General features: G+C 44.7%; 1 protein-coding gene across 1 annotated transcript; it reads left to right on the top strand.

The window, feature by feature from the left end:
• Positions 1-3,473: 3,473 nt before the first annotated feature.
• LOC110464335 (solute carrier family 23 member 2-like) lies at positions 3,474-13,926 on the top strand. Its single transcript, XM_021519513.1, has 4 exons — positions 3,474-3,812; positions 11,710-11,867; positions 13,670-13,774; positions 13,914-13,926. Exons 1-4 carry the CDS (start codon positions 3,639-3,641, stop codon positions 13,924-13,926), a joined length of 450 nt encoding a protein of 149 aa, XP_021375188.1. The 5' UTR covers positions 3,474-3,638.
• Positions 13,927-13,942: the final 16 nt, after the last annotated feature.

Below are 13,942 nucleotides of genomic sequence, written 5' to 3'. Positions count from 1 at the left end.
ATATAGTAGATATTAAATAAATAAGTCCTTGCGAAGGAAAATATAGAATAAAAACAAATTTTTCAGATCGTCCACTAGGCCTTTCTGCGTTCTAGGGCTTCTTTAGGCGGATTATATATATATATCCACAGACTTAGATAGGTAATTCGATTCCGTGATATATTGTTAAAACAATGAAAATATTGTTGTATCCAGTAAGATTCAACAGCTGATTGATTTTAGATATATACCGTGACGATAATTTTTCCCGGCGGTATCGTAATGTTTTTCTAAAGAATGAAAGTTTAAAGGTCAATTAAAATGGAAAGATCATCTTTAAGTATTCAACTTCTCAACCAGGGAAGATATATATGACAAATCTATAACACTTACCTTGGATGAACAGAAGGGAATTTGGCATCGCTATAGTGAGCCGTATTGAATGTGCAATGTATGCTAATTAGTTTTCACCAGACATGCGCAAAGAGTTACTTCAGACTGATTGATCTCGAAACGACATTGCCGATTTTAGTAGGATTTTCGACGTTCTCGGGTTATACATATATATTGGAAAACGATTGGACTCAGGTTGACTATAAGCCGACAAAAAACAAGTTCAAAAATGTGTCTTATCTTAATTTTTACTATGTTTTCGCAAAATATAAAGATGCTCATCTTCTGGCCTGTATCTGATCTCTGTGAGACACGAGATAGTTCAAGAATGACTGATATTTGGATGATTCTATAACAAGTGGACTAGCATACTCCTTAAGTCAAACACCTGTACTGGAGGTGGCTACGGACTGGATAATCAATCAGGATTGTACAGTCGAACTCGGACAAAGCAAGGAATTAGATTTACTATCAAAGTCCGTTGACAAAGGTAACAAACCAAACAGACTATCGTCGCTACGATATAAAGAATCACGTTTGATCAACTGACCAGTTGGTTTTCATCTCTAGTATTGCAAATATATAAAAGCAACAGATTTGGCCAATTTTATTTTAACACACTGGCGATGTTTCATATCAAAGCTTCCAGGTCTTTTAGGGCGATATACTTTTTAATCATATAATAAACATATAAACAGCTGTATATATATATATATACAGTACAAACCTAGCTGCAGGTCTATAATTTACCGATATCAATTACATCACCATACACGTGCGTTCAATTTTCTATATATACTTCTAGCCGTTGATAAATAAATAAAGCTTACAGGTTGTAAATACATTAAGCCACCGTTTAACATTTTAAAACAAAACCATGGATTACAACAGAGACGTACATATTACATACTTATACGTCTCTGATTACACACATTCGCGGGATTTCTACTACTTTACGCCTTTCTTTTACCTCTGAATGAGTATGCACTGATAGGTCCCATTTTTTAACGTATTAATCATAATGTGATATGTTTCCTCAAACGATGATTTCTTCGTTGTTAAAGTATGTGTATACTACGGTATACTTATTACATGTTTAGTGCACCATCTAGCACAGGTAATATTGGGTAAGCGTAAGTGAAACTCATCTGTACTGGTCACCGAGGAACGCGATGACATACTGGTCACCGAGGAACGCGATGACATACCGGTCACCGAGGAACGCGATGAAATACCGGTCACCGAGGAACGCGCTGACATATACCGGTCACCGAGGAGCGCGATGACATCCCGGTCACCGAGGAACGCGATCACATATACCGGTCACCGAGAACGCGATGACATACCGGGCACCGAGGAACGCGATGACATACCGTTCACCGAGGAACGCGATGACAGACCGGTCACCGACGAACGCGAAGACATACCGGTCACCGATGAACGCGATGACATACCGGTCACCGAGAAACGCGATGACATACCGGTCACCGAGAACGCGATGACATACCGGTCACCGAGGAACGCGATGACATACCGGTCACCGAGAACGCGATGACATACCGGTCACCAAGGAACGCGATGACATACCGGTCACCGAAGAACGCGATGACATACCGGTCACCGAGAACGCGATGACATATACCGGTCACAGAGAACGCGATGACATATACCGGTCACCGAGACCGCGATGACATATACCGGTCACCGAGACCGCGATGACATATACCGGTCACCGAGAACGCGCTGACATATACCGGTCACCGAGAACGCGATGACATATACCGGTCACCGAGAAGGCGATGACATACCGGTCACCGAGGAACGCGATGACATATACCGGTCAACGAGAAACGCGATGACATACCGGTCACCGAGAACGCGATGACATACCGGTCACCGAGGAACGCGATGAAATACAGCTTTGATGGAACTGGTGTTTGTTTAGCACAAAATCCTGCATTTTTGCCTTCTAAGCAATGAAACCTTGGTTTGTTCAACTTTCATATTTGTTAATTTCGGTATTTTGAAATACTGAACTATTACAAGTTGTGCATTTTGTGTCTTTCCATTCTAACTGATGTCACCTTATATCTGGTTTTAGTCGATCTCTTGTACATAATAGTAATGCTAACTTTTACAACATTTAAAGAAAAAACCCAGTGCAATTTGTGTACATGTATGTTGATGCTATCAGGAATACGCACAGTATGAATAACTTTGACTAAGTTAGCATAACCTTGTTTTTTTACCCCTGTCGGATACATGAACGCTGAGCTTGAATATGATAACCGCTTGTCCATCCTTTGGTCCTCTCGAGACGTGACTTACCTTAATATATCTTTCAATTTATGCAAAGTTAGTCAGCTTTTGATCGATGTGAATGCGTACGAATAAAATAAAAAAGGCTATATATTGGCCTGTGGAACAGGGTCAGCGATTTGAGGAACTGGAATTGGTCAAGGTAAGTGTTATTGGGCATTTTGTATATTTCGTGCATCTTCTTTATGTCTTCCCTAACATGCAACTAATCACGAATACTGACCTTCTCAGCATGTGGCTTGCGTTCTTAATGTTTGTAATGGCCAAACGTTCACAAAATCAATCGCTTAACACAACTTTCAGTAAATATATCATACATGATCCAAATTGGCAAGTAAAAAAATTAGAATACAAATACTGTCGTTCCGTTCTTGGAAGACAAGTAACATAATCGATCAAAACATAAGGACAAAGAGCGAGTTATTTTATATCGTTATTAAAATACACAAATATTGATTAAGGTATTACCTTGAAATGAATACCAATAGATCAACTGTTAAAGATGTTACATGAATTCCTTTTCTCGAAATAATCGCCCGATATTTCATAAGCAAAAGAGTTAATTGCAGAAATGATAATAGGACATGGCGTTATAATACACGTTTATTGTTATGCATAGTTTGCGAGATTATTTGTTCATTTTTGTTCCTTTTGCAGTATTGTCTTTTATCCGAAAATAAACAAATCAATATCGTCAGCACTCGCCACACTACAAATATTACAAGAACGACTCGAAGTCAACGTGTTGTCTTTGATAAGCAATACACGAACGGTTTTACGCCATAAAAGGGTTATATATCCACTATATCCCGTATATTTATATAAAAGTATAGGACCTCGGGGAAAACTTATCCCGGCTCCGACTAAGCATCCAAACGACAATTATTATAAAATTGAGTTATATTAACGCAGATTCAAACCCTAACGATAATTACCACTCCTACACGATGGTTGAGAATGAGAAATCCAGTGATTCCATTCATGAGGACGAAGAACCAGGAGAGGACTTCATTCCGAATGGCCAAGACAAAGTGACGATCGAGGCTGAAGAAGTTCCTGGATTATTGTACAATATCTCGGACAGAGTACCCGTCCATATCGCCATGTTTGGTGCCTTGCAGGTAATTAAGTTTGTTCATCTTGCTGTCACACATGGGTGAAAGTGTGTTGCCACATATCTTGAAATGAAAGCACCCCTTAACCTACAAGCGAAAGATAGAAAACGAATTTACCAATTAAATGGTCTAAAGAAATGAACAATAAGTTTTTTTTACAATTCAGCCTAATGTGGGTTCATGTGCAACAAGCAGAACAGATCGCAGAGAGGAAATTGACCTCTCGCGCCTGCGCATAGGCCATATCTACATCACACACGGTTACACGGTGCATTTGTCGTCAGGAAGACTAGTTTTATTGACATGCATGTGATCAATCATTTACAGTCAAACACTTTATGATTGAATGCGGTGATTTCAAACAAATACATAACAGCTTCTATAATGTATTGTCTATGAAAGATCATTTAATATTGTTTCTGTGCAATTAATTTAGGACTATTTACACTAAGCTGATCTTTACAATCACATATGATTTATTTTACAACCAGTTCGTTTGCTGTTATAGTATTTTTAAATCCTTTACATTTTGTGACCTATTTAGTTCCAGTTTGGTGTATTTATTTTTGTGTATGTCGTTTTACAGTGTTGTTTAGCCCTAAATGATTCACAAGGTCGATGGGCCGTTAATCAGTACTAAAGCAAGCAAAGCAAATATTCTTTTGATATTTGTAAATACAAATGTAGTCCTATATTAACTGTACATTTTTCGGCTAACTGAGGCAACAGCGTCCGTCCTCCGTTCGTCAGGTTTTCCCTTTAAAATGCTACCTTTCCAGAACAGCCGGGTGGATTTTTGGTCAGGCGCATTGATGGTCTAAATGGCCTTACTTTTGTGTTGACAGTGATGTGGCTCCCTTGGTGACTGAGGGGAGGGGGCCCAGTGTGGGATGGTTTGGTTTTATTGCGTTGAGTGTCCTATTTACGCTTTAAATTTAACTAAATAAAATCTAAGCCAGTGATCTAGGGTTGATCGGTATTTTCCTCCTTACGATATCGAGGATCATATAAATTAATTTTCAACATCCAGTACTCGGCACTGCAGATTTTGGGAAATATAAGGCCTTTTCATTTCAGTAATAATTACCATAACTTTAGTATGCATATACAATACCTACACCCATCTTTGTAGCCCAAAAACAAAAGATTCAAATATCCCTACCTCCCTACCGTGACGTAACCCATATCTCGATGACAGAGCCACGGAGTGATCTCCCTTCCTCTTCCTTTTATGGCGCCTGCTGCCTGCTGACGCCCGGAGCTTGCTCCATTTCAAAACTTTGTTTTGTCGGTTTGGTTCGAGTGTCAACTCAATTTTTTGCGCATTTTGTGTGCCTTATACCCATCTGCCCTTGTTAATATAATCAATTATTGTTGAAAATTATTTTTTGTGCCTTTTACGGCCGGTTATTTTATTTCGGTGACGGTTGTTTGTTTCGGCAAACGTTATTTATTTTAACCGTTTTCTGATTTATATTACGTGTTATCTGCTTGTAAAATTTTGTTTACTTTCGCTTTGGAGGGTATGTCTCGGTCGGGACAGCGACGAGGTAGAGCTCATGGGTGTTCCCATTTCTTTGTGGAACGGGACCTTCATGATGCTAGTCCCAGGTGTCGTCCTTGCAGTGAGGTTTCGCCTTTTGAACTTTGTTCACAGACTAAATCTCAGGACAAGGACTTCATTGTTCCAAAGCTACCCTCAACTTACCGTAAGAGAGATTCGTATGTTTCTTCCGGTAAGCGAGGGAAGCAGAGAGGTAGGGGTCGTGCCACCAGCTCTCTGGGGTCTGGTGGTACTGTCTCGGGGGGTCTCGCTTCGGCGAGTCCCTCTCGTGAGCAGGGGTGGCCCTTCCTGTCCAGGAACTCCCTGGAGTAGGGGAGGGGCAGCCCGACCCTGGCTTGTTACAGCCAAGGGTCGAATTTGCCGGGAACGACCGTAAGCTTCGCGCTTGCCTTCGGGTAGGGACTACCGGCCGCCGGTCACTGACTCTGTCAGTGATCCCGGCATTCCAGGTGGTGCTGTCGTTGGGGACAGTCTTGGTGCCGGACCTGTTCTTTCGGTTTCAGGTCCTGGTGTGACAACAGACTTTCTTTTGGGATTGTCTGTGTCTACCGGGATTAGTGATCACTAATCCCGGCACCAATGCTGGTCAGGCGTACCCTCCCGGTCAGTTACCCGGACCCGGTCCTATTAGGTCCGGTCCTGAGTTTCAATCTTCCGGGAACCTGGGGGGGGTTCCCCCAGGTGTTTGGTTTGCTGGACAGGGGGCCGGTTTCCGGCCTCCGTTTTCCCCTTGCTTAGGGTATTCGGGGGGCTGCGGGCAACCATCCTTGGGCCGCCCTTACCAGCCTGCGGATGGTTTTGGGTTGCGGCAGCATCCCGGCAGTTACGGGCTTAGCCCGTACATGTCCGGTCTTCCACCTGGAGGGAGTGGCGGTCCACCTTCGCCCTTTGGGCAAGTTGGCCAGCCCCAGTCTCATGCAGGCCAGTTTGGCCAGTTCTGGGGTCACTCCCAGCCCGCGGGACCGTTCCCTTATCCTCCGGGATATGGGTTTAACCCCATGGCTTTTCCGTCGTGGAATCCTATGGGTTTGGTCTCTCCCTCGCGGAGACGTGTTAGCAGTTCTGTTGGGGAGAAGGTTTGCCCACCACCTTCGGCGTCATCTGTCCCCGAGTCCACCACCTTTTTGGGTTCTTTGGTGGCTCCTCGGGTGTCCGCTTGGTCGGATCGCTCTCTGCCAGAAGGCACCATTGTGTCTTCAGCTCTGGCCACCGCCCAGTCTCGGGTTTTAGAGAAGAATTCTTCTTCAACCCGTAGTCCTGGGTATGCTGGGTTGTAGCTCAGTGTTGGCGGTTTGTCAGAAGTGCACGCCACTGACTATGCCGCACATGATGGCCTGCTTGCCCCGAGGGAACTTGCAGCCTTGCCCGGTAAATCGGTGGACCAGGTGGTGTTTGGTCCCAAAGAACACCACAAGATGGAGAGACTGCTGCGTCTCTCCATCCAGATTCTGTCTTATATAGACTACCTGACGGTTTGTCTATATAGGGTATCCGACTTGCCTGAGAGTCGGACTACCGAGACAGAGCAGGTCGACATCCAGGACAGAGTGACCTCTGCCCTGAACGGGGCATTGAGAGCGCTGGCAGCTTGACAGGTGTCATCGCTCGTCAATGTCTTGTTGGCTAGGCGGTTTTCAGTTTTGAAAAACCGCCCGGTCGATGAGCCTTACCGCTCCAGATTGTTGACTGCCCCCTTCTCAGGGTTCACTCTTTTTGGAGAGGCCCTTCCTTCTGTTCAGAAGGATTTGAAGGAGGACTTCTGGTGAAGAGGATTCAGGCTGAGAAGGCCAGTACCTCGAAGGGGTCAGCGCCTCCTAAGAAGAAGGCTAAACCTTCGGCTTCGCAGTCCTCTGCGCAGCCCAAGTATAAGCCTCCCTTCAAGGGCAACAAATAGAAGGGTAAGAAGGGTAAGAACCCTCCTGGGGGTAAAAAGAAGGATTCCTGACTCTCTTCTTCCCTCCTTGGTCGTGTTAGACGACGAGTTTGGCCGGGAGGACTGCAGTCCTCTCGGCTCAAGCTTAGGTCCTTCTCCCGCAGGATTAGGCTACGGGTCAGCAGACGGTTCTCTTGCCTGCCAAGGTCTCGATCTGCCTCGACCAGATCTTCCTGTAGGGGGGTCGTCTTTCTGCTTTCCTTCCAGGGTGGAAGGAAATTACGGAAGACGCATGGGCCTTGTCTGTGATCAAGTTAGGCATTCCGCTAGAGCGGGATCCGCCCTTAGCGTCGGAGCCAATCTTTTTTCCTCCACCGGGGGATCCGGAAAAGGCTCTGGCGCTCCAGGAGGAAGTAATGACCATGCTTACCAAGGGCGCGGCCGAGAAGGTTCCTATGTCGGGATGCACTCCCGGGTTCTACTCCAGAATGTTTCTGGTTCGGAAGAAGTCCGGGGCATGGCGTCCCATCATATATATAAGTGCCTTCAACAACCACGTAGATTCTCCTCACTTCAAGATGGAGAGTCCTCGGGCTATTATCGCCTCCGTGAGAGAGGGAATGTGGGCGACTTCAGTAGATCTGAAGGACGCCTAGTTCCACATCCCCATCAAGAAGTCGGCACGGAAGTACCTCCGAAAGTCTTCCAGTTCCGGGACATGCCGTACGGGCTCACAACTGCACCTTTGGTTTTCACCAAGCTGCTGCAGGTGGTCGTGGGATTCCTGCACTCTCGAGGAAAAGATGTTCACATCTATTTCGACGACTCCCTCATGCTCCACCTAGTGAGAGAGTCTCTGGTGCAGGTCACCCGGTTGGTTCTGAAACTCTTACTCAAGGTCGGCTTCATTCCTTCCAGAGAAAAGTCGGAGGTTTCCCCATCTCAGGATTTTGTTTTTCTGGGGAACCGTTTCAATACGGTTCAGGGCATCGCCCTTCCACCGATGGAGAAGTTCGAGAAGGCCAGGGCTTTTGCTCTGACCTTTATCGGCCGGTCTCAAGTCCAGGTACGTTGGTTTCTCAGTTTTCTGGGATATCTCAACGCCCTGGCCGATGTGGTCCCCTTAGGGAGACTTCACATCAGGCCTCTCCAGATGTTTCTCCTTGCCAACTGGGTCCCTTCTTCAAGGGATTGGGAAGCCTTGCTTCCTCTGAACCAGTCGGTCAAGGAGTACGCACGCTGGTGGACTCATCAGGACAATGTTCTCCGAGGGGTTCCTTTGTCCAAGCCAGTTCCCACTATGACCCTGTACACGGATGCATCCATGACAGGGTGGGGAGCTTATCTCGACGGGCGTTGCCAGTCGGGGGAGTGGTCTGGGGAACAGCTCTCGGAGCACAGCAATGTGCTCGAGATGAGGGCTGTTCTGTTGGCTCTGCAGTCTTTTCGGGAGATCCTGCATTCCAAGGTGGTTTGTGTGGCTACGGACAACACTACGGTTGTCGCGTATCTGGAGAGACAGGGGGGAACCAGGTCTCACACCCTGTGTGCCCTCGCTATCCGCATTCTGCTTCTATGTCAGGAAATGCAGTTGACAATTTGTGTCAAGCATCTGCCAGGCAGGTTGAATGTTCTGGCGGATACTCTTTCCAGGCGCCGCCAGCCGGTTTTGACAGAGTGGCAACTGAATCCCTCGATTTTCGTGGGAATTTGTCAGGTGTGGGACAGGCCTCACATAGACCTGTTCGCCACTTCACTGAACAATCAGTTGCCAACGTTTGTCTCTCCGGTACCAGATCCAAGGGCTTGGGCCGTGGACGCTCTGTCTCTGGATTGGGAGGGAATGCATGCATATGCATTCCCACCCTTCAACATGGTGGGCAGGGTGCTGCAGAAGTTTCGGGAGCATCAGTGTTCCCTCCTCCTGATAGCGCCCCTGTGGCCGAGGCAGCCTTGGTTTCCGGAGCTTTTGTCGCTTCTGGTGGAAGAGCCCCTGGCTCTTCCTCTCAGAGCGAACCTCCTTCGCCAGCCTCGTTCCAGGACGATGCACTCTCGTCCGGAGATCCTCCACCTTCACGCGTGGAAGCTATCTCAGGAGGCCTCGCTCAGGCGGGCTTTTCTAGGGACGTGTCAGATCGCATCGCTCGATCAATTAGGGCTTCCTCATCTGCCGTCTACCAGTCACGATGGAAGATTTACTGTGATTGGTGTGTCGGCAGGAAGGTTGATCCGATCAAGGCTACTGTCCAGGTGATTGCGGACTTCCTTCTTTGGCTGTTTAGGGACCGCAATCTTGCCCCTGGCACTATCGCTGGTTATCGCACGGCCATTGCTAGTGTTCTCTCTGTTCATGGTAGGTCGGAGGTAGGCTCGTCCTCCTCTCTTTCTGCCTTGATTAGGGTTTTTTGGGTTGGACAGGCCTAAGGTCCGGCAGTTGGCTCCGCAGTGGAATTTGCCACTGGTGCTCGAATCGCTGATGTGGGCACCTTATGAGCCTTTGGCGTCTGCCTCCTTGAAGTTTGTTACCTACAAGGTGGTATTCCTTATTGCCCTGGCCTCAGGTCGAAGGAGGAGTGAGATTCATGCCTTGTTTTCTCACCCCTCTTGCCTCCGGTGGTCCAGGAATTACTCTGCCGTTACCCTTCTCACTGATCCTGCCTTTATGGCTAAAAATCAGGTTCCTGGAGTCTCGCCCGATCCGAATAAGACCGTCTTTGACTGCCTTCGTTGGGTCTGAGGAACGGGATAGGTTGCTCTGTCCCTGTCGGGCGCTTAGGTTTTACCTCGATAAAACAGGGGGGATGTCTCCCCTCAGTCAGTGTCTAGATGGATCTGTCAGGTCATCAAGTACGGTTACGACCACTCGGATGATCAGGTTCGGGCGTTGTATAAGGTGAGAGCTCATGAGATCAGGGCCCTTGCTGCGTCATGGGCCCTCCTCAATGGGTCCCCCTTTCAGGAGGTCATGTCCGCGGCTTTCTGGCGCGGACAGACTACCTTCACGGATTTTTATCTCCGGTCCTTGGCCTCTCATTCTGATGGATTGTATTCCCTTGGACCGGTGGTGGTTGCACAGTCTGTGGCTGTTCCTCCACAGTAATTCAGTGATTTTAAATAGTATGCTATCAGGCACCACGGTGGTACACCTGCTCGTTTCACGGGGAGGTTTTCCATTTTTTAATTACTTTCGGGGCTTTATTAGGGGGGTTCCTTGAACCTTTTCCCTACCTTGAGCATGTCTCGAGTTTGTTCCGTCAGCCTGGTCTGCCTGGATTCGAAGCCTCCACTACGGTAAGACGAATTCGCATACTAAAGTTATGGTAATTATTACTGAAATGAAATTGAGGTTTTTGAAGTAAAACCAATTTTCATGATGTAATACTTACCATAACTTTATGGAGTCCCACCCTGTATTCCTCCCCTTGCCTCCTCATCCTGGCTGCCTTTAGGCTCCATAAAAGGGGGTTTGAGGAAGGGAGATCACTCCGTGGCTCTGTCATCGAGATAGAGGTTACGTCACGGTAGGGAGGTAGGGATATTTGAATCTTTTGTTTTTGGGCTACAAAGATGGGTGTAGGTATTGTATATGCATACTAAAGTTATGGTAAGTATTACATCATGGAAATTGGTTTTACTTCAAAAACCTCAAGTTTGTATTTTCTTGCAAGTCGTTAAAGGCGGATTATGTGGGATCCTGCTGATCGCAGATTTTTTCAATGTCTTCTGCTATCGGGACCTTTACGAAACTAAAATTAAGCTGCCGCCTTGGCAACATCCGGGATCTTTATATTTTCTCTCTACTTTCCTAACACCTTGCTTGGAAATATCTCAATTTTGGCGTAAGTGTTGCACGTTCGTCCAAGTGGAAAGTCAGTGTGTTCTGTACTCAGACCGGGACATACAAAGATTTAAAACAAAATGGTAGTTGTTATTCCCATGTTAACGTTCACTTTTAGGGTAATGACAACAGCTAGTTTATCCGTTGTCAGTATTATGTGACCGGGCGGGTTATTGTGCATGATGTCTCGGCATGGTATTTCTATGAGGTACCACTCAAAAGTCGGAGGAGTCATTTACATCAACATACCCTGCTCACATCACTCATACAAACCTACACGCATGCATTACACACATGGAAGCACGTTGTTAAATGGCGCTTGAGGTGTTCAAAGGACGTTACACAAACTTAACCGAAGAAATTTTAAACAGGTTTATGACTCGTTCTAAATTGACGAGGACAGGTTACCCGCATCTATCACATAACGAAAACCTTGAAATGAATGTCTGTTCTTCATCCTTCAAATCCCTCGCCAGGGTTACGATAAAACATCTTTAACTTTTCACTCTGCATATAAATAATACATTTCTTGTTTGGCATTTGTATGTGCGGCATCAAGTACAAAATTGATTATTAACTGTCTTATATCGTAAAAGAACTAAGATTTAATGTTTTGTTTATGTCTTAGCATACCCTTATCGCTCTGTCTTCTCAACTGGCCGTGTCGTCATTAGTGGTAGACATCGTCTGCGCGTCGGACTTCCCAGACATCAGGAGGGACCTCCTCAGTTCTACATTATTAATGAATGGTGTTACGACTTTGTTGATGGTCACAGTTGGAATAAGGTAAGTGGCTTTTATTGTACATATACGAAGTCGTCATCGCTTGGTTTTGGTTTTATTTTGTTTAACGTCCTATTAACAGCTAAGGTCATTTAAGGACGTGTCTTCATGTGTGTTGTGTAAGCGTGTATGTGTGCTGGAGACGGGGTATGTTGTTGTACTTGCCTCATTGTGATAGCGCGGGTGTGATGCTGACCTTTTTAGTGCTATCTCACAAAAATGCCATGCCGAAGGCACCCAGCACAGCATTCCGCCCGTCACATTATACCTACAACGAGTGAACTAGTTGTAGCCATTACCCTCAATGCTGAAACTTAAACAGGAAATAACAACTACCATTTTGTAGGACTTTGGTATATCCCGGCCTGGAGACAGAACCAATTGCCTTCCTCACTTGAGCAAACGTCCAACATCCAAGGCAAAAGTGAGGTATTTCCAAACAAGGCGCTAGACAATAAAAGGTAGCTAGAAGTAAAAGATCCCAACTATTGCAATTCGTGTAACAGATTTATTTTGGTCGTTTTCGTGTCCTTTAGAAGAGGGCACAAAAGCCATCCCCAATTCAGCAGAGGGTTCTCACATTAGCCGCCTTTTACTATACATATGCATTGGGTTACAGCAAGGTGTATTCTTTTCTCGATCCCAAACCTGCAGGGTGTGGGATTAAGGTAATTATTTTAAGAGGCAGTAACGGCGGCACCGACTTTTTGTTTTCACACTAGGGGTAAGGTACGTAGATTTATACAAATACTTGCATCAATAGAATCTAATTCACCGTAAAAGAAATATATTAATGGATGAATCGGAAAGCTCCTCGACCTGATTTTTATCGATCTTGCTTATTTAGAGTAAACAACACGGCATATCTATCTTTATTACACGGATGCACCAAAACCAATTAAGGATATTTTTTAATTGAAATAAAATCGTAAATAATGATCGTTAGGCTATTTTGCTATTTGATTCGGTTCTGAATATGTTGTCTTTTTATTTTGATATCGAGTTCCCGCCTTTGTATTGTATGTTGAACCATATCATACATTTATGTATCTCAACCAAAGAATAAAATAAGTATCCAATAATAGGTTTTTGCAAATGAAGATTCATAGTTTTTTTTGTTGAATTTATATTTCACGGAGTTTGGCAGAATATCGATATTTTTCATGAGAACGAAGTAACATTAAATAAGCTAATATGTGTAATTTTACATGAAAACATTTCATATTCTATTTAATACATTTCCCGACTACCTACAACAACGAAGATATTACTGAACCAAACAGTATATGACATCTTCGGCGCCATATGCTAATGAGGTTGCGCATGACAACACGGTTGCGTGCCATTTTCAATAGCCTACTCGGCTCAATTCTACCAATTGTTGCTGTTATATTCCGTCTTTGTGTATTGCAGAGTTATCCTCTCTTGTGAGCAGGTATTGATTGTTACGTCATTGGTTTGTGTGAGAAAATTACGTCGTTTTCTCAAAAATTGATGACGATACTCTCACAAACAAATGACGTAACAATCATTACCTGCTCACAAGAGCAGATAACTCTGCAATACGAAAAGACGGAATAGTAAGGGTTGCTTCTATAAAGTGTACAAACTGTGTTGGTAAATAAATACCTCAGTGTTTGTTGCTAACACGTACCAAAACATGCACTTCGAACATGTATACCGTCGTTTCATGTGTATATGCGCAAGAAACAATACCATCACTTTCGAAATCTGTCTTAGCGTGAAAGTTATCAGTTATGTTGAACTGCATTAGTTATAACATATAATCTTCCAATCTCGTTTAGGCTTCCGCTGTTCCAAGGCGCTGCATCTGAATACATCGTTCCGTTGTTGGCCATGAAGATGGTAGATACTGATTTTTGTAAACTCCCGACAGGTAAGTGCGATCTGTTAAATCTGTTAATATGTATTATAAATGTGTTCTGTTATTGTAAATGTAAAACAAAATATGACTGTTTGTGCTGTAAATTTTATATTGATATATTTGTATTGTCTTGCATTTTATTTGAACCATTCTTAATCTTACAGAATCGGGAAGTGACCAATTTCTCAATGTT

This window comes from Mizuhopecten yessoensis, unplaced genomic scaffold (assembly GCF_002113885.1).
Source record: "Mizuhopecten yessoensis strain PY_sf001 unplaced genomic scaffold, ASM211388v2 scaffold10985, whole genome shotgun sequence".
In the NCBI taxonomy this organism is placed as follows: Eukaryota; Metazoa; Mollusca; class Bivalvia; order Pectinida; family Pectinidae; genus Mizuhopecten; species Mizuhopecten yessoensis.
Note: the sequence above shows the minus strand (reverse complement) of the source record. Positions and strands in the feature narration are given on the sequence as shown.

Bases quoted from the DNA above. Each gene is read 5' to 3' on its own strand.
- LOC110464335 (XM_021519513.1), top strand. From the start codon at position 3,639: ATGGTTGAGAATGAGAAATCCAGTGATTCCATTCATGAGGACGAAGAA. The intron at 3,813-11,709 runs GTAATTAAGTTT...TTTATGTCTTAG, and splicing joins CCATGTTTGGTGCCTTGCAG to CATACCCTTATCGCTCTGTC. The intron at 11,868-13,669 runs GTAAGTGGCTTT...AATCTCGTTTAG, and splicing joins ATGGTCACAGTTGGAATAAG to GCTTCCGCTGTTCCAAGGCG.